Genomic DNA, 23,093 nt, shown 5'->3' on the forward strand with positions numbered 1-23,093 from the left:
CACCTGCTGATTTAATGTCCATCTCCCACTGGACCCATGAAGGGATGGGTGGGTGCCAATTAAATCTTTTTTTCTCGAATGAAGTAGTGTCACTCACAAGCAGTTATTGCTTGTGTCCCATTTGGAGGCGGTGAATGCTGTGGGTCAGAGGGAGCAGAGAAGCCCAGGGAAGATGTCCAGTGATGCCTGTCATGTCCCACAAGTCATGTCAATGTCCTGGGGGATGACTGTGTGGTTTTGGAGATGTAACCAGAGAAGTGAAGGCCATCTTTGGTGCCAGCATGATTCACACACCCTGTCAGGCTGCCTGGATTTCTACTCTGGGACCCAGAAACATGATAATGAGTTAATTTATGAAACTATGGGAGAGGCAGGTAATACAGTCTTACAATTTTATTTTTTATAGGAAGAATTAAGGGAAATGATGGCAACACTGGGAAGCTGCTGTCCCAAAGCTTGTAGAATCAACAGTGTTGATGGAGGTGATGGGATGGGGTCTGTGAGGTTTATTCCCCCTCCATCAGAGCCCACTGCCCAAAGGAAAGCAAAGATGGGCTATCAAGAGTCACTGGACTTCGGTGGTAGAAGTGGCTGCAAACTAACATGTAGGTATTACATATCCACTGCTTTTTTCATCCTTAAGGACAGCATACTTTATAGATGGTGTTTAAGTAGCATATTCAAAAAATCATTCATTACTGGAAAGAGGGCCAGGCCTGCTGCTGGTGAGTTATGAACAGGTTCCTAAGGTATTACTATTTTTTCATAGAAGGAATGGGTGTGCCATGCTTTGCCCTGAGTTAAACAAGCCAGCCTCTGTGTTACACAAAGGCATTGCAAGGAGTGTGTGTTCTTTAGGGAGTGCAAGATCAACAGAAAAGAGGGAAAAAAAGGGTCAGAGTCAACATCTCCAGTTTCATCCATCAACTTCTCTAACATCAATAGTGTAAAACCAGGCCTCAGCCTTCTGCATTAATCTGGACAGGAGGACTGGCTGTGATGGTACCTCACTCTGCCCTAGACTTTGTGACTTTGGGCAATTAACTTTCAGGCAAAATCAGGTATGAATCATGACGGACACTTAGATGCTGGAATGTCATCGACCTTCAGCCTGGATTACCTTTGAAAATCTCTTTATGTTTCTGTGGTCATGTAAAAGAAAAGTCTAATGCATTTTCCATTTCCTATTTTAGTTTCAAGAAGAGGGGGCTCAAGGGGAGACCTCGTGGCCCTCTACAACTGCCTGAAAGGAGGTTATAGAGGGGTGGGGACTGGTCTTTTCTACTATGCTTGCAGTGGAAGACCAGAGGAAATGGCCTTAAGCAGAGACAGGGGAGATTCAGATTAAATATTAGAAAACTATCACTGTTAGGGTAGTCAGGAATTGGAATAAGTTGCTCTGGTGGAGTCAGCATCCCTGGAGGTATTTAGGGGGCATCTGAGTCTGGCACTGGGTAATGTGGTTTAGGAGTTATAATGGTGGTGCTGGGTTGATAGTTGGACTTAAAGATCTCTTCCAACTTTGATGCTTCTATGATTCTGTGATTCTATTTACCCTGACAGCCTGAGGGGCTCAGTGACTCTCTACTGTCTCTCACATGGCTTTTATTAATTGAGGACTTGAGCCCATGCTGGAATCTCAATGAGAGTAAATTTTGTTGGTTAATTAATACTCTGAATCGTGGTCTGGTTAATTGTTATCTGTTTATACTATGGCTTTGTCTATGGTTCTCTTCAAAACTAGGATATTTTGAAGACATTTCTGGGAAGTGAGGTGGTGAACTGAAGGCTTCAGTTTTGATGTTCTTAATTCTGTATTTTCCAGATGTCAATAAATATTAAGATTTAGATTGTCAAGTGTTCACCGGTTATTACTTTTCTCCTGGAACCAGGAAAAGGAACTGCTGTCACTTGGCTAAGAACAGGCTAAACATATAGATTAATTATGTAAAAGACTAGTTTACTCCCAGACATTGTAGTATTGCTTCTTTTGCTTCTCTCATGTGTGTTGTGTATTATAGAGACATTCACATGATCTAATTGCAGCTATTTTGGGCACCAATTCTAAATCCTCAGCTACTCAAGACAGTCTCTCTCAGGTCCTAGTCCCTCTCCATCAACTGTAACAAAAGTGTAGGTGACCTTGAAGTTTTATACTTTGACTGACACTTTGAAGTAATTCATCCAGCCAGGTTAACCCCGGCCTGTAGTTAGTAAACTGCTGAGTGTAGGAACTGTCCTGTCAGAGGTTTTTATGGTGTTTAGCACACAGCAATTTCCTCTAGGAACAACAGTAATCACATTTCCAACAGTAGTAGTCTGAGAGCATGTCTACTAGAGTTTCTAGGAGGGTGAAAAGAACGTTCTAGTTGATGTGAGACCTGCAAACATGAAGCTGTGGCTCCACACACCCAGCTCACAGATTTGGATGTCTTCCTGAAGAATGTATCTTGCTGGAAATGGAATGCGCTGCAAGTTTTAAACAGCAGCCTAACTACCCCAACTTTGTGGAAATGACAAACCCTTCTGAGCACTAAAGGCTGCCATGAGCCTGAGGGGAGAAGGGGAGTGTGCAGCTGGATGTGTGTGCGTATTTGTGAAGAAGGGAGGAGCGATGAGGAAAGTTTCTCCTATGAAAGAAATGATCTAATTTGAAGCAAGTCCCTCATGGGAAGAGCTGTGACAGAGGCTGCTCTGTTCCTGTTAATTTTCACAGTGCAGCTGTCAGCGGGTCTGTAAATAGTACTCTGCGAAGCCAACACTTCCTATCCACACATCAACCATTCAATTAACAGAAGAACAGAAGAAGGAAATAAAGTGCACCACAGCCTTCTATCACGGCTTTGATGTTTTCCAGCAATTTATGAAAGTGTACACAAATCTAATTACAAGCCCCACTGCTTCCCATTTACATGGAGCTCCTCAAGTTCAGAGCTGTTTATATCAAAATAATTGTTAAAAATACCTCAGCTGATCTACGGCGTTGTGGCCCCCCACTCACCGGAGCCACCAGGCTGCTCCTCCCAGGGACTTCCTGCCAAGTCAGCGGTTTGGTGCAGCCTGCTCCTGCAAAATCAGTTTCCCCACCACTCTGTGAGCACAGCACCCGGACTGCAGCTTCATTGTGCCCACAAAGGCCCATTTTCCTCCTTTTCTCCACCTGCTCAGAGCTGCTTCTGCAGACTCTGTGCTGCTTTCCCCTCCACTCCTAATTCACCTAAATATTCCTCTGCTGTGTTGGTGGGGGGTGAGCACAGCTGCTCAGCCAGTTTCCACAGTGGGGCTGTGTCTGAAGGCAACTTCACAGAGCTTTGCAAAGTCGTAGCTGCACCACGGGAATGCACAGCAGTAACAGCAGCCATGATTAGTGTGAGCTTGGGGTGGTTTCCTTGGTGGGGTGCCAGACGGAAGATGAGAACCCCCATTTGCCATTAGTTTGAAAGAGGCCACTGCACAGGACGAAGACACTTGTAAGTCCTGGTTTAGTGCCAGGCATCTCTGCCCATGCCAGAGTGGTGGAACTAGATGATCTTTAGGGTCTCTTCCTACCCAAACCATTCTGTGATTCTATGATTCTAGGGGCAGTGATAATCTCATAATAACATCACTCTTACTTGATAAGCCAAATAGGTGACAAATTCCTTTATCTTAATAATGGCAAAAAAAATCTCTTACCCTATGAGGGGATAGATTCTACATTGTCTAAGGAAAGAAAGCAATTCTTTCACCTATGTTTGGCTGGGAATTTTTGTGCTATGGGTGGATTTCCAGGAAACATGATAGGCAGAGGCTCAAAATCAACCTCATTCAAGGTGTTATGCCATTCATGTTTTCTTGATTAATAAAAAGTGTAAAATACAAAACTAGAGAGCTAATCCATATGTCATCTAACAAAACTGAGCAATAATTGCATAATTTAATGTAGGTGGTTCCTGAACAGAGATTTGAAGTTGTTTTTGTCATTTGTATTGATAAGAGCTGCGCAGAAAAATATTGAAATGAAAGCCCCCAAGTTAACAAAGTTGTGCATTGCAACACTTCTGTTTCTACAAAGTTTGACTAAGATGAATCTTTCTCTGAAAGGCAGATGTCTGCTCAGTTCTTGTATCCAAGTCTCACATTTTCCCTTTTCACAAAACCAAGGATTCCATCTGAAAAATAGTTTTCATGGAAGATGTTCAGCCAGCTGTACATAGACTTGGGATGCTATTGCCTGGATGCAGAAGAAATACAGTGTTTTGCCCAAGCTGCTGCAGGCTTCAATAGTAAAAAGAAGACAGGATTTGGCCTGTGTGGTGGGGGAAACCACCTTACAGAAGTCTGGAGGTCCTAATGGCCTTAAACATCATTAATTAAAGAAAGATATAGAATTAACATAGTGCTGACAATTCGTGTGTTATGCAAGTTCACAGCACATCTAATGGAACAGGAGTCAGGGGACTGTGCTGCAGGATGGCTGGTTTCTGAATCCCAAATTGCTTTATCTGGGCAACAAACATCCAGGACATTTTTCAGATCTCCCTGTATTGCATGTAAAGTTAAGTATTCACTCTAAGCTGCACTGGTTTTAGCTTTAGTTTTTAAGCAGTACTGGTCCTTTTTTCACTCTAAGTTGCACTCTGGATGAAGAATCACTATTTTGGAGCTGGAGGACCATAATAAACTGATGCCTGAAATTAGCTAAAAAGCATACTTCTATTTGGGCTTGCTTATTAGTTTGACAGGTTTCAAAATCTATTTCTGTAAAATAAAATTTCTCCAGAGGTATCTATTTCCCTCTATTGATTATAATAGAAACTTAGATGACAAACTTAGATGACAACCTCTGACATAAGTTTCTTAACTTCTGGATGTCTCATATGAGGTTAGATGAGTCCCACCTTGGGTATTTAATCTAAGTCTGTTATTGAATTATCCAGTATAAAGGGACAGGCATGCCCAGAAGGTGATATTTCCCATCTCAGCACAGAAAAAAGGGAAGAATGCACAAATCTCTGGAAATGTGTTTCTCTCCTTTCTGCAGGAATCTTAGAAGATATTTAGAATAGATCACAAGCTTTCAGACTATTAAACATAAGTCAAACAAATCACACTCTTCCCTTCTTCTCACCCCTGTGCAGGAAATGTATACAGTAACAGTACCATTCTACCCCTTCCAGGAATGAATTCATAATCAAAGAAATTTTGAGTTGCCACAGTGGGTGAGATGGTGAAAAGGGTGCAACAATACTCTATTTCTTAACCCTGTGTAGTTTCTGGGTAGAATAATGGCTCCTGTGACTTAAGTGTGCATGATTCTGCCCCTCTACTCCACTCTCATGAGACCCCTCCTGCAGTCCTGCATCCAGTTTTGGGGCCCTAAACATAAGAAGGACAGGGACCTCTTGGATTGAATCCAGAGATCACAAAGATGCTCAGAGGACTGAAGCACCTCTCCTGTGAAGACAGGCTGAGAGAGTTGGTGTTCAGGCTGGAGAAGAGAAGGCTCCAGGGAGACCTTATAGCAACTTTGTGTAAAGGGCCTGAAGGGGGGCTTTTGACAAAGGTCTGTAGTGACAGCACAAGGGTGAATGGCTTCAGACTGAAAAAGGGCAGGCTTAGGTCAGCTATTAGGAAAAAATTTTTTACTGTGAGGGTGGTGAGGCAGTGGAACAGGTGGCCCAGAGAAGCTGCAGATGCTCCGTCCCTGGCATTGACCAAGGCATGGCTGGACAAGGCCTTGAGCAACCTGGTCCAGTTCAAAGTGTCTCTACTCATGCTAGTGGACATGTAGATGATCTTTAAGGTCCCTTTCAACCCAAACCATTCTATGATAGTTCTATGAATTGTGGAGAAGAGTTTGTTCTGTGCGGTTGGTTGGACAAGGCCATGTCTTAGATTTGTAGGATGTGTTCTGCAGAACGACTCTTCGACATTTGGCTGTTGCCCAGATACGAAGACACGGGGAGAAGGAGAAAACCAAGCTGAAGATGATGCCTATGAAGGAGCATGACTGGTAGGTAAGATGATAATATTGTCCACAGTGATTGAGAATGGAGGTGGAGGAGAGAAAAGACAGGTTTTGGGTAGAAAAGTTCAAGAGCTCTGTTTTATACATCTTGAGCTTGTTCTGACACCTAAACATCCACCAGAAGATGCTGGAAAGACAGACCAAGATTTTGGTTTGGACAGGAGTCAGTCCTGAAGCAGATAAGTTAGATCTGCAAGCTGTCACTACAGCAATAGCAGCTGAATTTGTGTTGGTGGATAAGGCTGTTAGGGACAAGGCTTGGATGAGGAAGGGAAGAGAATGATACAAGGAGACCTGTTTGCATCCCCATATGGATGGGAAACGGAGACAGGAGGGGATGGAGTAATCAAAGCTAAAAGTACAGGACATATAATTGTTATAAATATATTATGAATACAAGCAAAAGTACATAAAAATTACAATATCTTATAAAAGATGATATAGAGATCCAGTAAAACACTCTCATAAAGCTGATGATCTGGTAGAAAATATGATCTAAAAAGACGAAAAGGAAGCTCTCTTGACAGGTAGGTATAGAAGGAACTTTGTGCCTGCTCAAAATAGGGGATTTTGAGTAGCTTATTTCTAAAGGAAATGGATTGTGTAAAAATTGGAAAGCTTTAGGCTTGGTGGACCCTTAGGAGAAACAACTGCCTTGCACAGAGAAATGGGCTTGTAATGGCTGGTCAGGCACTTGTCCAAGGTAAGGTTAATTAAAAAAAAAAAAAGAAAGAAGAGAACTTTCATAAAAGAAAGTTTCCTATTGGAACTATTAGGCAACATATGTTGTGTGAACAGGAAGTCACAGTAGAGCAATAATCCTGACAGCTGTGGAGAAACAGGAGTCTGCCGCAGGAACGAACGGCTTGAGACCTGACGAGAATGGTGATGGATACCCTGTTGGTGGTACAAGAGGACAAACCAAGAGATGCTGAAATTGGCTGAACCACAGGAACAATGTAGAGTTGGCACTGCAACCGGACAAATGAGGCCAGTCCTAGTGGCGAGAGGAGTGGAAGGGGGCCGAAGGAAGATGGCAGCAATGCCCCCCTCCTTCCCAAGGACGATGGGCTGCACCTGCATCTCACCACGAGGTGGCTGCATTTCCCTGTGAACATCCAAGTAAGTCCTGAACGACGCCGCACACCCTGAAGTACCATGAAAACGAGAATGGGCACAGAGATCCGGGCAGGATTTGGCCTATCTCATTTGAAGAGCCTTAGAAATTTTGAGCCACTGTGGGAAAAACCTGTTGTGCTCCCTGCCTTACTGAGTGTTGGTCATTCTGCAGGTCCTCACGGGTCTGCAAAGATGTGGTAGCAGGGTTGCACCTCATGGGAGACACAAGGGGATGCCATGGAACTTAGCTCATACTGAAGAGGAGGAAATTAATTTAATCCTTGCTTTTCCTGTGAACTAAGAGTATGTACTGAGGTTCAGCCAATCCATGGAAACTTGTGAAGCTGTGGAAGCTTGATTCTGACTCTGGGATGGGCATCTACTATAGGTAAAATTGTGGTGCTTTTTCAGATGCCCATGTCTGGTTATTAAAGAATATTTCTTAATGAGTGTTTGAGTCAGATAAGGCAAGAGGACAAATGGTCCCACAAAACTGACCCATGAAATGGCCAAATTCTTGGGTGTTTTTTATATCCTAAGCTCAGGTGGTACTGCCAGGATGGAGACACAAGTTTTTTCCAGGTGGTTGTGAGATGAGTACGTTTTTGTTATCCACGGGGTTCTGAAAGTAGGAAGGGAAGGGGTTGGGGAAGAATGGTGATATTTTGGGTATACTAGATCTAGATAAAATCTTCAACTCTCCTTGGGTTTTTTCTGTTCTCTCATGTCTTCCTCTCACCTTTGTCACAGGAGTTTGCAGGATTTTTGGGATGAGCACTGACTTTTTATTAAACCTTTCTGTGGTACCACAATCCCTATTGAATTGAAATTCCTGATGTCAGCTTATAGACACTATCGTTTTGGGTCAAAGTTTGAAAGAAAGTCATTAGAAGTATCTCTTTAACCAGTCTCAGGAAAGACGTTCATAATACATCAGTATAGGATGTCAGCATCAAGCCCAACATCTGGTTTTATCAGAAGGAGCTTTTTAGGAAGAGACTCTTGAAAGTATTTAAGTACTTAAAAAAATGGAGACCCCATCTCTGAGGAGACTTTTTTTGGGTAGCGTCACGGGTAAACATATACCATTTTAAACTGATTTGTCTAAGATGCGGTTCCAAAAAAGGAGATCTTGATGGTTTGCTAGATTTAGAAACCGTTTTGCTTGTAAAGAATTTTCCATTTTCATCCCTGCAAAGATCTAGAGAAAATCTGTCGGGCCCACTTTAAACTTATTTGGATAAATTCATGAATTTACATTAGAGTCTCTTACTGAAAGGGAGATTTTACACTCTCAAATATTTTTAATTGAGCTTTCTTGTATCCTTTCCAAGTTGTCAGCATGCTTCTTAGCCTTCCATGATTTACACTGTGAATAATTAGTAATAAAAATAATACACTATTATAATAAACCAAAACAAGTTGTATCAGATCTTCTACTGACAGTGGAATGCCTTACATTCTTCTCTGTCTCATGATGGTGTACAAATATCTATCTGCATAGAAAATACAACCCCATTTCTGTTTTCTTGAACAATCAGTCTTGAAACCCCATATGAGTAGAAATTTTTGCCAGTGAAATGATCCCTCAGATGTTTCCTGGAAGATCCAGTAATTGGTCTGACACACTTTCAAAGGGCAGATATAGGGGACCACACTTATGCCTAGGTTGGTGGTTTTGCAGTAACAGTGAAAGGTGCCCATCACTGTGTGATTTATCTCTAGCTCCTGCTACCACTACATGAACATGCTTCCCTCTGCTGAATGCTGGCAAAAAGTTCCTTAACCTTTGCCTAGGGGCAGGGATTCTTTGAGGAGAGAAAATGAAGAAACTCTTAGACACAAGTTTCTACTTGATTTATCCCTCTGAAACTTGAAAGGTTGTGCTAATGGCGAGTCTGACCCAAAGTTTTTGGCATGTGTGAACCATACGTCTTTTTTTCAGGGCATCAAAACTGCTGGTGACAAAACACAGCACCCATTGGGGTTCTGTGCCTGTGAGGAATGACAGTGTCATCCCAGCCTTTTCACTGATGAGTTAAGCACACCCAAAGCTCTGGGCCTTCCTGGATGATGAGTTTCAGAGCACAGATAAATCATTTCTCCCCCTCAATCAGGCCACAGGGCAGCCAGAGCTGGCCCAATCCTCACTTGCCCATGTTACAGAGCTAGCTACTCACCGGCATTGTCTGGCTGCCATGCAAGGCATTGATGGCAGCTTGGGCCTCTGCATGTGAAGAGTATTTCACAAATGCACACCCTGGAAGAGGAAAAAGAAGAGCGTAAGAAAGTTTGCATGGATACCATGAAAGTCTATCTAGTTTAGTATCCTGTCCTCAGAACTGGCCAATAAATATGGTTTTGAAAAAAGTATAACAAAAAAACGTGTCCTGGTCCTTTCGAGAGTCCAGTCATCAGCAGACTGAGGACCTCTTAAGGCAAAGCTGCTTCCAGAATTCCCACACTGCTTGTAATAAGCACTGACAGACAAAAACTTAGCAAGTACATCTTGAATCTACCCATGTTTTGACCTCCACAGCTTTCCTTGGCAGAATCTTGCACAAATTTTACAATTTATTGGGTGGAACATCTGTTTCTTGTAATTGTATTAGACTTAATGCTGAGTGTTCCTCCCTCTGTGGTTATGAGAAACGGTATGGAAGCAAGTGTAAGTTGTTGGAAAGCTACGCATACTTGATAAAAGCAACCACACAACAATTGTACAGTAGACATTCAAGTTACTCCAAATCCACGAGGTACCTTTTCGTATCACTGCCTGGTAGAGCTCCATGACAGACTGCCCAGAGCTTGTCTTGGTTCCAAGCCACTTTGGTCTGGCAAAGCATGAGACACCTTCTGGTGAAGTAGCAGGGGTGGGAGAGGTACCCATGTGTTGATTATCATCTGCTACCACTAAAACTTGAATCTTAGTTTTTCATAGCTGCAAAGTCAGTGCTTGCGTAGGTGTTCTCTTCTGGACATTAGAGAAATGTGGGCAGTGTTACTCTGGCCTGTATTGCTGTGTGGGGAATCTCACACCGAACTCTTACGTAAGGTTTTAGGGCAGAAAGGTGCATTTATGGATATGTGCTGGAGTGCAAAACTGATCAACACTTCAAAGGGTTGCATGTACTTCTAGGGTGGGGGAAATTATTGCCAACACTCCCAGCTACAAGCAAACTGACTCAGAGAGAGGAAGGATAATTTCCATATGCTAAGGCGGTTTTTGGAACAGATTTGGAGAGATCTGAGAAGTTTTGGCTTCCATCCCCTTCTATTACTACCAAAGACTTTTGAGCTTTTAATCAATTTGCAAGGCCCTCTCAGTTTCCCTGAAGGAGTGCACGTCGCAGCTCTGGGGATGCCAGTCCTGACAGTGGGATGGCTCTTCTTCAGCCCCTTTACAGCATCTTTAGAAGGTCTTCACACCCTTCTGGATCCCTACAGTGAAGGGTGAAAAATGGAGCAATACAACTCGCAAACTAGAAGAACGAACCCCAAAGGTCCCTGCAAGCATCACTGCAGGCTGATAGAAGTGCGATTGAAGAAAGGCATGATACCCCCTTCTAAAAATAATATACATATAAAAAATATCTTACACTTAAGAGCTGTTCATTTTGCATCGCCCTCTCAGCACTCTGCTCAGGATGTATTTCAGGAAAGGCCCAATGGTTATTGCTAATAGTTGGATCTAATTTATAAGGAGCTGAGAGGAGACAATCACAAGAAAATGAGCTAGATAAACTTCGGCTGGAAACAACAGGGATCAATTATGACATAATCCCAGCCCAGCATTCCCGGGCTCCTGAGATACCACGTCTTCCTCTTCATTAATCAGCTATAATCCAGAATTAGGGTGTTTAATTATTTGCAGGGATTCTTTTGTACTTTCTGCCTCTAAAAAGAAGATGTTGATTAGCAAATATACAAAAGCTTTCCAGTTCCAGTCACCAATTTCATTTAGAGTAGGATTTTTGGCTGCAGCGTTGTTGTCATGTTAAAGGCTTCACTCTTTTCAGGTGAAATTCACCCCTGTGCTGAGGATCCTGATGGATCAGTGGAGCTGGATAAAGGTGGGAATGGAGGGAATAGCAGGCATTTATCTCGTTTAATGCCCAGGATGCTAATGGGATCCCTCCTGCTGCTTCTTATTAACTGCTTCCCGTAGGTTTTGAGGTAGCAGGACAAGTGAAAACTCAGCTTTTGCTGGTGTACATGGCAAGGCAATAGTAGAGATCCCAACATTTTGTCCTTTTTGTTTGTGCATTCAATGGGATGGCTTCTGCACACAACACCAAAAGTGCACATAATCTCCCTTCCCATTGTCTCCAGAACTGCCTCTAGGAGCTGATGAGCCGAGGACATGAGTCATGTCACTCTTCTCAGAACAATTTCAACAGGAGAAACTCTGGAGTGTGAAGGGATTTTGATACACACTGAGATATAAACTCTGCTGAGTAACAGGGTGATACGTGTGCTTAAGTTTTTCTTGTTCCTTTGCTTCCAGACTGGAGCTGGAAGGGCTGCCCTGACTGTTTTGTCAGCTTGGAGGAGATTGCAGAATGAGGCCCTAGGATTAAAATTGCAGAGCGTGGTAAGGGCCCTCTTGCAGAGGATGCTGTTGGAAATTTTTACTTTCTGAGTTATTGAGGCAGACTGCTGAATGGGAAAAAAATAAAAAAGGGAAAAAGAATAGCTGCACAGAGAGCAGCAGCAATGAAGACTCTGTGGGTCCTTCTGGATCCACTTCAGCTCCCTCACCTGAGAACTCCTACACTCCTGGTTGAGCACTGGTGAGCTTTACCTGGAGGGATGCAGAATCACTCCATCCTCTCCCAGGAAAGCCTGGTGCTGCATTCCCATTCAGGCCGAGACATTCCTCAGTCCCAGCTCTTCTGCCACTTGATTACGTGCTCCAGCCACTGTTCCTAGTGCTGTGACTCATGCAGGAGGTATTTTTGCAGACCCTGAAGGCCATGCTCCGTGGGTCAGAAGAGCAACCACGGCTTCAGAAAAGTCTCAGGCAGCTTTTTGGCTATGACTGGACTGTGATGGGATAAAACTGGGAAGCTGCAACCCAGCTTCTGAGAGCAGTGCTTGCACTGAGCTACTGGAAGGGTATAGAGGCTCACCACAGGGATACCTGGTGGGCTGGGTAGGATTTAAGTGTATGGGATCTGACTGCTATCTGGAATTTAGACAATCTGCTTAAATCTCAACTTACATAGAATTTAAGCCTTATGAGTTTTACCCAAAATAAGTAGCTCACAAGCAATGTGTGTCACATATGGGTTTCTAGCAGATGGAAACCATTACAGACTGGCAATAACTTTGTGGGAGTTGTGGCTTGCCTGACTGTCTCCTAAGATAAGGGCACTAGCCTTAAGTTTTCCATTGGATTGACTGCTCTGTGTGCGTGTGTGCATGCACGAAACCGTGTGTGTGTAAATTAGGAGCTTCACATTCTCAGTAAATAGCACCAGCAAATGGAAGCTGGTAATATTAACTCTGTCAAGGCTCAGTATTGATCCTGAACAACTCAGTGAAACGTCAGCCTGAGACTGCAGCCTGCTAGCGCTAATAATTAAACTGGTTAGCAATATGGAGCTGCCACTCAGACTCTGTCTCATAATGAAATCGTTTTAGAACGAAAAAAAAAAAGAGATAGAGCAAGTATGAAGACAGGTCTGTGGGTTGGATCTCCTCTGGAATTTGCTTCTTACAGAACTCAGACTTTATTGCCTTTATTATTACTCTATTTAACTCCTTTGTCATTAGATTTCATTCCAGGTGGAAGCAGACAGACTTTTTTTTTTTTGCTTTTCCCCAATTTGCTGATTTGTTCAGTGAATGATGTGCTTAACTGTCTGCTGTTATGATGATTGCAGCTCCTCTAGGACATCCTAGCCTACTGCTTCTCTGTGGGGCAGCCCCTGTCTTTGGGTGTTATGGAAATAAAGTAACTGCACAATTGAAGAAAGGTGCCCACAGCCTTTTTTCAGCCATTTATATCAGGAAGGCTGAGTTGTGCTGATGTGTATTGAACAGCTATGAGGCTGGTGTGAAGTATTTTTTTTGGCCACCAGTGATTTTATGGAATAGCAATATTTTTCTCCAGTGCATCACTGTGATTTAGATTTTTTGCCTCCCCGTTGCAAAAATGCGCTGGTTGATGTTGTCACTTGTCAAAATATCCAGTGAGATAAGAACTGTGTCAGCAGGACTGGCCTCTTCTCTGGTGTTGCACATGCCAACACAGTTTATGCTATATTATATGCAGATTAATATTTAAAGGACACATTATACTGCCAAGAGGAGAGGGTTTCCTATTCAGACTGAAGTTACTTTGTCTAGAGACTGATGGAGAAAAAATGACCTTCCTGCACAAGAGAGAAGCGTCATTCTCATGCCTGGGCTGTAGCAGAAGATCTTTTGTGCTATTCAGGTAACAAAAAGCGGCAGAAGGGGGAAAGACACCCAGTTTTGCAATGAAGCATTTGCGTGTTTCAAACAGTAAATGTGTAATGAGTATGATATTTAAACTGGCACCTGTACCCTTGCAGCTGTGATCACTGGCTGGTAGGACTCCATGCAGAAATCAGGTGAAGAAGGGAAAGACCTGGGGCTGGTGGGTGAGAGATAATCAGAGTTGATGATGGAGCCAGTGAGTCAAGATGTGAAGTACCAATCTTGGCTTTTTTCAAAGAAAGAATTGTCCTGTTCAGTGGGGCGAGGAGAGCACATCTTGAGTGAATGTAAAGGCCCTGTTCAGAGAGGAGGCTCTGCCCAAGCAGTAACAGGTGTCGGTGAGACATAGCCCATTGGAGACGTGTGTTTTAAAATGCAATCAGCTTTTTCCTCTCATGCGCAAGCAGAGAGTGACCAGCAGAGCAAAAATGTGACCCCTCCTAAAGTAAGAGATGCTGTTCTGGGGGCTATGTGATACTTTTGTCACACCAGAAAGTGATATACACACGAAGACTGGGGTCTAGCTCAACAGAAGCCATCCCTTACCTTTGCTGTTGCCATCGGGTCCCCGAAGGATTGTGCACTCCTCAATGTTGCCAAACGCCTCGAATAGCCTGCGCACATCGTCTTCCGATTGCTGCTTATTGAGCATGCCCACAAAGAGTTTTCTGTCTTCTGGAACAAAATAAAGAGATGCTTACCATATTTCAGGAGGGATGTGAAAGCCAAGACAGCTCAGTATCACATGCAAAACAAACGGTGACTTCACCGAGGTGACACATCTCAGAAGCTGTTAGTCTTTTCAGGTGGCTGGCTCAAAAACCTTAACAGCCTCTGACTTCCCATAAGTACTTGAAAATAATCCAGCAAATTTTTAAAAAACCCAAACCACCAAACAACAAACAAAAATGGTTTGGTTATATATAAAATCTTTGTCTGCCTCTTAAAATCTAGGCACCAAAGTCTTCCAAATCAGCTCCTTCTGAGCAGTTTTTGCAGTCAGTTTTCAGTAACTGAAATGACAACATTGCTCAGACTGCAATCCAGGAGGAATGTGTATAAATATAGCATGTAGGAACCAAGTCCAAATGAAAAATAACGTAAGTTAGTAGCCCTCGCAATACTAAATAAGTTGCAGGAAAAAAGTTTAATGTAAGCTTTTTAAAATCAGGATATAATGGAAGTCACAGCCTGTAAACTGGAGATTTGTCATTCATGCCCACTCAGAGACACATATCTACAAGTTTGGATGAGATTTTTAATATATTTATAAGGTTCATTTGAAATAAGCCCAAAGTTTTTGAAACGTGTTTTTTGAAACATAAAGTTAACTTATATGTTTGCTAATATCTAAGATAGCTCCGGCAGGTGGTATTTCATGCCAAAGCAGGATGTTTTTTGCTAGTAGATAATTGTATTTTGAACAAGGATGCTCAGTGGGACCCAGCACTGTGTACTCACAGCCCAGACAACCAAACATGTCCTGGGCTGCATCCAGAGCCCTGTGGGTACCAGGGGAGGGAGGGGATTCTACTCCTCTGCTCCACTCTGCTGAGACCCACCTGGAGCACTGCATCCAGCTCTGGGGTCCCAGCACAGGAAGGACATGGGCTTCTTGGAGTGAGAGCAGAGCAGGGGTTGGAACTAGATAATCTTCAGGGCCCCTTCCGACCCAAATGATTCTATGATTTATACATGGACTTATACCAAGTTTGGGGATCTTCATGAGACACCTTCAGAAAATATTGGTGAAAACAAACTAGTGATTGTCAGAAAGATCTCAGAGGGGGCTGAGTGATGCCTCTCCATCAGGTTTCTGTTCAGACACTACTACCATTACACCAAGAAAAAAAAGAAATTTACATAGTTTACATCGTGTATGTAAACAGGCCATTTACACATGATTCATAAATGTCTTATTTATGATTCATTAAACACTATGTAAATGTGTGAACCAAGAGGGTTTTTTCAGAGCACGTTACAGAGCAGATGTAACTAATTTGAATAAATATATGTAAATATCTAAATAATTTTATTTTTTATTTAATTTATTTTTTTAACGTACAGGTTAACCTAAAGCTGAACAAAACATGGGTTTGCAATAACCCTTTTCTGGCTGACTAATTGGGCAATTCATGTCACTTTTGTTCACCGAGAAATCGCTGGTGTAGGCAATCTGTTCTGCTTCAACCAGTGTTTGATCAAAATTCCCCCCTCCAAGATGCACCTGCACATTGGCAAATTACTTTACAGCCTTGGATGTGAATAATTTTTCATGGAGTGGCTATTGAATGAGGATATTAGGAGCTTTCAACCCTGCAGTCGAGCTATCCACGACAACAAAAAGTGTACGGCCCACAGAAAAGCAGGAGTTATGTTGCCTTCAGCTAGGCTGCTGAACTGGTAGGAAAAATAGGTTTAGGGAGATACAGATGCACTTCTGTTAAGTGAGAAGAACAGAAATAGCCTTTTGATAGACCTGTTAAAGCAAGAAATATTCCTGCTTTATGTTGGAATTGATTAAGCAGAGAGGTGTTTCGAGGTGTTTGCTGGCAACACAAAGTTCAGATTGTAGTGGTGCACAAAGCCCTACCTAACACTGTGTAGCTTGTAGGTTAGGTTGTCCCCACCTCACGAGAGGGTGATTTGGACATGTGAAAGGTTTGTTTCCCAATGGCCAAAGTGTCCTGCGAAAGAGACTCCAAGATGTGAGGTACAAGCCTTAAAGAGGCAGCTACTGGAGTTCACTGTGTGGTCTCTGGGGTATCTTTCAGTCTAGAGCGTGACAGAGCCTTAGGAAAAGAGTCCAGTCCAAAGTCCAGAGGTTTTCCAGATATTGGAAGAAAATGGGACCCACCTAGCAAATGGGACCAGCTGTCCTGCAAGATATTTTAGGAAGGGGGCAGATCAGCCAGAAAGAACTAGGAACATGGATGGCAAAAGGTTTTGCCTAGAAACTCTGTGTCTGGTAAATTATTCCAGCACAACAGAGGAGTGTTATATTCTACTTTATACAGCTTCCCCTGTTTCAAATAAGCTGCATCGGCCAAAGCACTTCTATAGCTGTGTAACTGTTTTCACCAGACTTTTTGCTAATATAAATGCATGACTAAAAAAAAAATATCACATCCCTCCTCTGTCAGCAAAACTCTCTAGTGTGGAACTGGCCTGAAACTGCCTTGTCTGGTCTAGTTTTCGCAAAGCTAAAAGCAGGTGTTTTAGGAACCACTCAAATTATTATTTTTACTTCCCCCCACCCTGCATCTTTGCAGTACACTGGGACTGTACTGGTGGGCATATGATGTGGTGCTTTGGTGAGCTGCCCACGAGATGGTCATCAGACCATCAGGGACAGGCTCTGTCAAAGGTGAGCATCACCTTCCCCAGGAGCTGCTGGTCCAGGGGAGATAGAACCCCATGGACAGCCACTGCTTGGACATTACCACCAACCCCATCTAAATCAGCATCCTGTCTCTCTCCTGAAAAACAGCACCCTGTGTAGTCAGGGGAATCATTTGTTATATCTGCCATCTCAGAACTCTACACAATCACACACTAGACTGATAAAAAATGAGTCGATTTAACAGGTATTTTTACTTTCAGTAGTTTCTATAACAAAGTGCTGCATTTGCCTCTCACATCGCAGCTCTTTCAGGGAACTCAACACTGTATTTTAACAACACCCCTCACAAATCTTGAGTAGAAAGAGAGAGGGAAGAGTCCAGCAGAAGGGACCATTCAATGTGTTCCAGGCCTTGGCTAAGGAGTTTATCCTCTGATGGTCTTTTATGAGCCTCTTCTGGGCATCATCATACACTGCTCTTCCACATCCTAGACTTGCCATGGACCAAGACAACTACTTCTGATTTGTAAATATATCTAAATAAGGCCAAGAGGTTGCAAGAATAAAATGAAGAGGGGATGCGCTGGTATCATCAAGGTGTCTCTTGAGCGTGTGTGCACACCACTGGTGCTGCTCACCAGATGTTTCCAGGGTCCTCTAGGGAGACTTGAGGACACTACATCCTACAAAGATCAGAGTTTTAGGCTGCAAACAAACCTGGAGCAGTCCTAGATGGTGCTGTCCCTAAACTCTGCCTGCCTGTAGGGTCCGTCTCTACCAACCACAGTCCACTCATATCACCATCCTGAGTCCCATGCTTCCTCCTCTTTCAGTGAGACATTGTTCCAACTCTATGTGTCTCAGGAACCACACCTGAATTTCAAAGCACTGGGCAGACTCAGTCCCCCATCTCCACCATCGTTCAGTGCTCACTGCCATTTCAGACTGTGGGATTATGCGGTGAAAAACCTTCAGACAAGGCTTCCTAAAAACCTTCCAGCTTTGGGTCCCAGGGCAAAGTGAATACACAGTCAAGGAGAGCAGAAATACCACTGTCCAGGGCAGAAGAGAAGGACAAAAAGAGGCCAGGCATGAGCCCACGATCTGGGACATCCCCAACATGAGCTGTGGCGTGACCTTGTGCTCCAGCCTAAACTGGCCTGTTCCCATGGAGAGGGAGTTGTACCTCGCAGTACCACACAGCCTTGCTCAATGGAGATGGGCAGCCAGGAGGAGCGTCCTCCATCTCCTCCCCGTGGGGAGAATGAGGACAGTCAGCTTATTCAGCCTGTCTAAGAACAGGTGTGATTCCATGTATCCTCCTTAAGGCCACACTTGGCCGTGCATCAAGTATTGGTTCACATCTGAGTGTCTTCCCGTTGCTTTTGTGAGGAACAACCTGTCCAAATTTCTGTCTATTACACTGTCCCAAGTGACAATTTCAGTTTCTATCTCACCTGAATACTGAATGTTAGTGAGGACACCCCACTAACCTTGCTGCAGGGACAGCCTTAAAACCAGCAGCACCATGAGCAGTGAAACTGCCTGAAGTGTTGCAACGGAACATAGCATCTATGTGAGCCTCTTCTCCTCACATTTTTGTCTTCCTTCATTATTGTACCCCCATTATCAGTCTTTTTCCACAAGCTGAGTCCGTCATGCCCGCTTTGCCATGGAAATATCCAACCAACAGGTGGATATCCAACCAATGGGTGGATATCTTTTTGTGTGGTGGCACACAGGAGCCAAGGAGTTTTTTGCTAGTGCACTCTGATAATATTGAAAATTAAGGTCCTCATAGGTCTATCCCATTTTGCCATAAAAAAATCACAATGACAGAAGGTAACACCCTGAGATCCTCACAGGAGGACAGGAAGGGAGAGAAGGACTACAGCACTGGCAAATCAGAGTTCCCAGAGGTGTCCCCTTGGTGACATTTCCAATATCCCCGTGGAACCAGGCTTCTCTCTTCCTGACCACTCTGCCAGTGATGGAGGCTTGTTCCTGTCAGCAAAAGCTGGCTGCAAGGCAGCGTGGTGAAGAAATGCAACTTGTCAGATAAATACACAGCATCTATAGACCTCCCTGCAGTGTTTATACACAGCCTCGGCACTTTCCCCAGTGCAAATAGGGGTTAAATTATTCCCTGTCCTATTTGTATTTAAATGTTATATTTCCATGATAAGTGTAAGGCAGAGGTGTCAGATGGGCCCGGGCGAAGGAGACGGCACACATGAAAGGTGAAATAATAGAGCGCTGCGAACCAAGTGCTGAGAGGAGATGGGAAGGGGGAACACTGGAGTGAGGGGGAGAAGGGGGAGGACGGGCACTAATTAAAGAGACAGAAGGGACAATGAGATGCAGGATGTTTGACCCTCTGTGGAGCAAGAGGACAAGAACAAGAATCACAGCAATTGTGGAGGGACTGGGGGAAAATTAGGGTCACTCGCAGGGAGACATGACACAAGACTGTGTTTATCTGGATAGCACTCGCTAATGTATGTGTGTGCGTGGGGGTACATTTAGATAAGAGTATATAAATACACTTGTGTTCTCCTATTCCTCATGCAAAACAAAGAGGTTGAATCCTTGTACTGGGAAAGCGCAAACCGGCTTTACCGTCTAGAACATGGCTTCCAAGGCCTTGGAAATAAAGAGGGACAGATTTACCATCTCTGTCTCCCAGGCTAATTTACGTAGCTAATAATTACTTGTCCCTGCTGCTCTTCCCCTCCTTCCCAAATGTGGCTTGCACACACAGAGCGGGAGCAGCTGCAATACCTTGGTCCTGGCATTGGGAAGGCCTTTAAGCTTATCTCCTTGGCACCACAACAAACAAGCAGCCTAGAGTTTTCCATGCAGGTGTGGGTAAGAACAGCCAGTGCATAGGACCAAGTGGCACATTTACCAGAGAGGATGCAAGAGGCAGAGCTGATCTTCCTTGCCCACCCTCTTGATTCATCCTTGGCAGAGAAGGAAGAGGAGATAGCACTGAGATGCTCACATACTCACATGGAATCACAGAAGGGTTTGGGTTGCAAGGGACCTTTAAAGGTCATTTGCTCCAAGCCCCTGGCAATGAGCAGGCACATCCTCAACTAGAGCAGGTTGCTCAGAGCCTTGTCCAACAGGATCTTGAAAGTTTCCAGGAATGAAGAATCTACCACCCCCCTGGGCAACCTATTTCAGTGTTTTCTTGGTAAAAAAAGTATTCCTTTTATCTGGTGTGAATCTGCTCTCTTTTGTTTGAAAAAACAGGAGCCCTTATCCTGTTGGTTATATTCAGAAGTCTGTCCCCACCTCTCTTATTAGTACCCTAAAGTATTGAAAGGCCCCAGTAAAGTCTGCCTGGAGTTTTCTCCAGGCTGAACAATCCCAATTCTCTCAGCCTGTCTTCATAGCAGAAGCGCTCCAGCCTCCTGATCATCTCTGTGGCCTCCTCTGGATACTCTACAACAGGTCCATACCCTTCGTATGGTGAGGGCCCCAGAGCTGGATGTAGCACTCCATGGGGAGCCTCACGAAAACAGAACAGAGGGGCAGAATCACCTCCCTCAAATTTCTTTTGATGCAGTCCAGGACAGGGCTGGTTTCTGGGCTGCAAGAGCCCATTGGTTCTCGTGTCCGGCCTTTCAACCACCAAAACTCCCAAGCCCAAGAAAGGGGATCAGGAATATGCCAAAGTCACAGTGGTGAAAAAGAGCTATAAACCTGGGTTTCTTTCAGACAGTCATGACCAAGGAATCCTCTACAGGTCAAAGACGAAAGGAGCTAGAGAGCAGAAGGGTGAGCTGCAGATGCCCTGAACATTATGAAAGTTTGGTTTGAGCTGTGAACTCAAATCTGCAAGGGCAAACCTGTTGCTGAGCCAGAGTGCTCCACCACTCCCCTTAACCTCTGCTAATCAGGTGATCAATAGGCTAAAAGCAGGGCATTTCCCAGGGCCTGGGCTTCACACTCCTATTGCCATTTTCACAGCAGTCCTACAGCTACGTGATGATGATTACCACCCTTTCCACAGGGGAAGTGATTATGAATTCTGTTGTAGCTAATTGTAAATTAGCTAATTATCTTCTCCATGGTACCTTGCTGGAAAATACATGAATCTTGTAAAATAGGGGTGTTTCAAAAATTAGGATGGGGGGAAAAAACCAACAGATTCAAAAGCCCAATCCTCTCTTGAAATGACAGAAACACACTGCTACCTAACTCCAAACAATAGCAAATAAACTCTCCTTCCACTTGCAGCAGCTCCTATTTGGCCCCTTCCCCTCCTCCTCTCCATATCAAACAACACCCTCAAGGGGCTAATTCTGCTGCAGGCTTTAAAATGTTTGCTGAGTTCACCTCTTCCTTGCAGCTGGGTGTTGTGGGGCATCCCTAATCACATCTTTACAGGACTGATTTCTTTGTACTTATCTCTCCCCCTCTGCTCTCCCTGGTTTGGTTTTACTTAACAGATCCTTTATATCCCGTATGTTAGCAGATATGATTGCACAGCTGCTGGTCTCCAACTGCTGGAGACGGAGGCTTTGAGACACCCGGGCTAGAGAGAATAACAGCTAATCTGAACAGCTGTGTGATGGGGACAAGCACAAATGAATATAAGCCCAGGTGTGGGAGCATAATTCTCCTGCACAGAGAAGGAAGCTTCATCCCACAGGTGCGTTACTCTCCACTGTTGCATGTCAAAAACTTAGTTTGAAGAATTTCTCTTACTTAATTGCTTGGCTGCACTCTGAGCCTTGACTTGGACATGGATCCTGTAAACAGAGTGAAAGAACAGCTGAACAAGAGACAGAGGGTCTGACTCTGTTTGCTGTCTCTGGCAACAGCCAGTTGTGGATGTCTAGGGAAGAGTAAAAGAACAGGGAATTCTGTTAATCCCCCCAAACATTCTCCTAGAATTAAGTGCTCTACAATTCAGGGAATTCTGGAGTCTGCAGTGTTTTTGTTGGGTTTTTTTTTTCATATGTAGTAGTTTCTGAAGTGTCTTTCTTTGATGTAATTGTTCAGTGGACTTTTGAACCCATGTGCTCTTGCAAACATCCAGCACATCCTGCAGCAAGACATTCTGCAGCTTAAGGACACACTGAGTTAGGAACCTCTTCCTTCTGCTTATTTTGAACATGCCACAAACTATTTTCAATAGATAGAACCTATATCTTGCCTTGGGAAAGAGTGAAAATCATTCCTGATCTAGTTATGGAAGAGTGGACCCATGAGGATGTTCAAGAGATCGTCTGAAGCTGTTTTCTGTACATTTCAGACTGTTTTTTGGGACTCCTGGGTCCCATCTCAAGCTGTGCTTTGGAAATTGTGGAAAACAAAACCACTTTTCTCCTAGAGTGATTTGCTATTCCTGATACCAAAGAGATGGATGACTGTGCAGTTACTGTTATTAAATACTTACGAGATATCTCTGCCAAGGACAGCGGCCTCAGTGGAAATATGGGCTACATAAATTACCCTGTGAAAAAGGCAGCCTCAGTTTCCCCACCAGCAAAAAGACTAATTGGTGTTTCCAACAAAACTGGGCATTGGTGAGGTTTGCCACACTCCAGGAGCACAAGCAAGTCTGGCAGTAGTAATGAAAGGTTCCTGGCAGGCTGGGGATCCAATCTGTGGCTGAACCCTACAATGGTTTCTATCAGATTTAAGTGGCTGGAGCTTTCCCAACTCCTTTTCATGCAAGACAGCAGGGGTAAGTCAAGGTAGGGTTTAGTCCTCAATAAAGGATTACTTTTGTAAATTACAATGACTGAATTTTGGAGTTATCTTGCAGGGAGAGATTTTCATGTCCTGCAGTGGCGTGACTCCTAAAGACAGTGTCATGGTGATCAAGGTGCATGTGTCCAAGAGAACACAGATGTTGGCTGCTGTTTGCCCTATGAGAAACTGGAAAGAAAATTAACTTGTTGCCAGATGTTGAACCCAATGTCTTAGATTGTGTTTTTTAATTAAACACAACTGGGTTTATTCTCTACTTTCAGTGTCCTAGTCTATATTACAGTTCTACCCTCCTGAGCAAAGACCTACTTTAGGGGGAAGAGATCCTTGATGTACATCAGTTGCTAAACCACGTGCAGAAATTGTCTGGGAAAGCAAGTGTATGAGCAAGATGGAAAAAAATGCAGAGCTATGATGAAAAAT

General features: G+C 43.8%; 1 protein-coding gene across 16 annotated transcripts in view; it reads right to left on the reverse strand.

Annotated features, from left to right (window-relative positions):
- Positions 1-23,093, reverse strand: part of CELF4 (CUGBP Elav-like family member 4) — a 701,592-nt gene that overhangs the window by 90,995 nt on the left and 587,504 nt on the right. For 11 of the 16 annotated variants that reach the window (XR_007200839.1, XR_007200838.1, XM_048290983.1 and 8 more), the window contains exons 4-5: positions 14,144-14,272; positions 9,310-9,389 (exon numbers count right to left, since the gene is read on the reverse strand). Coding sequence is in view for 14 of the 16 variants with exons in the window: in XM_048290983.1 (XP_048146940.1) it covers positions 9,310-9,389; positions 14,144-14,272 (209 nt within the window). In the remaining 2 variants the exon portion in view is untranslated. The remainder of the gene's footprint in view (positions 1-9,309; positions 9,390-14,143; positions 14,273-23,093) is intronic. The other 5 variants (XM_048290994.1, XM_048290990.1, XM_048290992.1 and 2 more) reach the window with 1 other exon arrangement.

The sequence above is a fragment of the Corvus hawaiiensis genome, chromosome Z (assembly GCF_020740725.1).
Source record: "Corvus hawaiiensis isolate bCorHaw1 chromosome Z, bCorHaw1.pri.cur, whole genome shotgun sequence".
NCBI classification, from domain to species: Eukaryota; Metazoa; Chordata; class Aves; order Passeriformes; family Corvidae; genus Corvus; species Corvus hawaiiensis.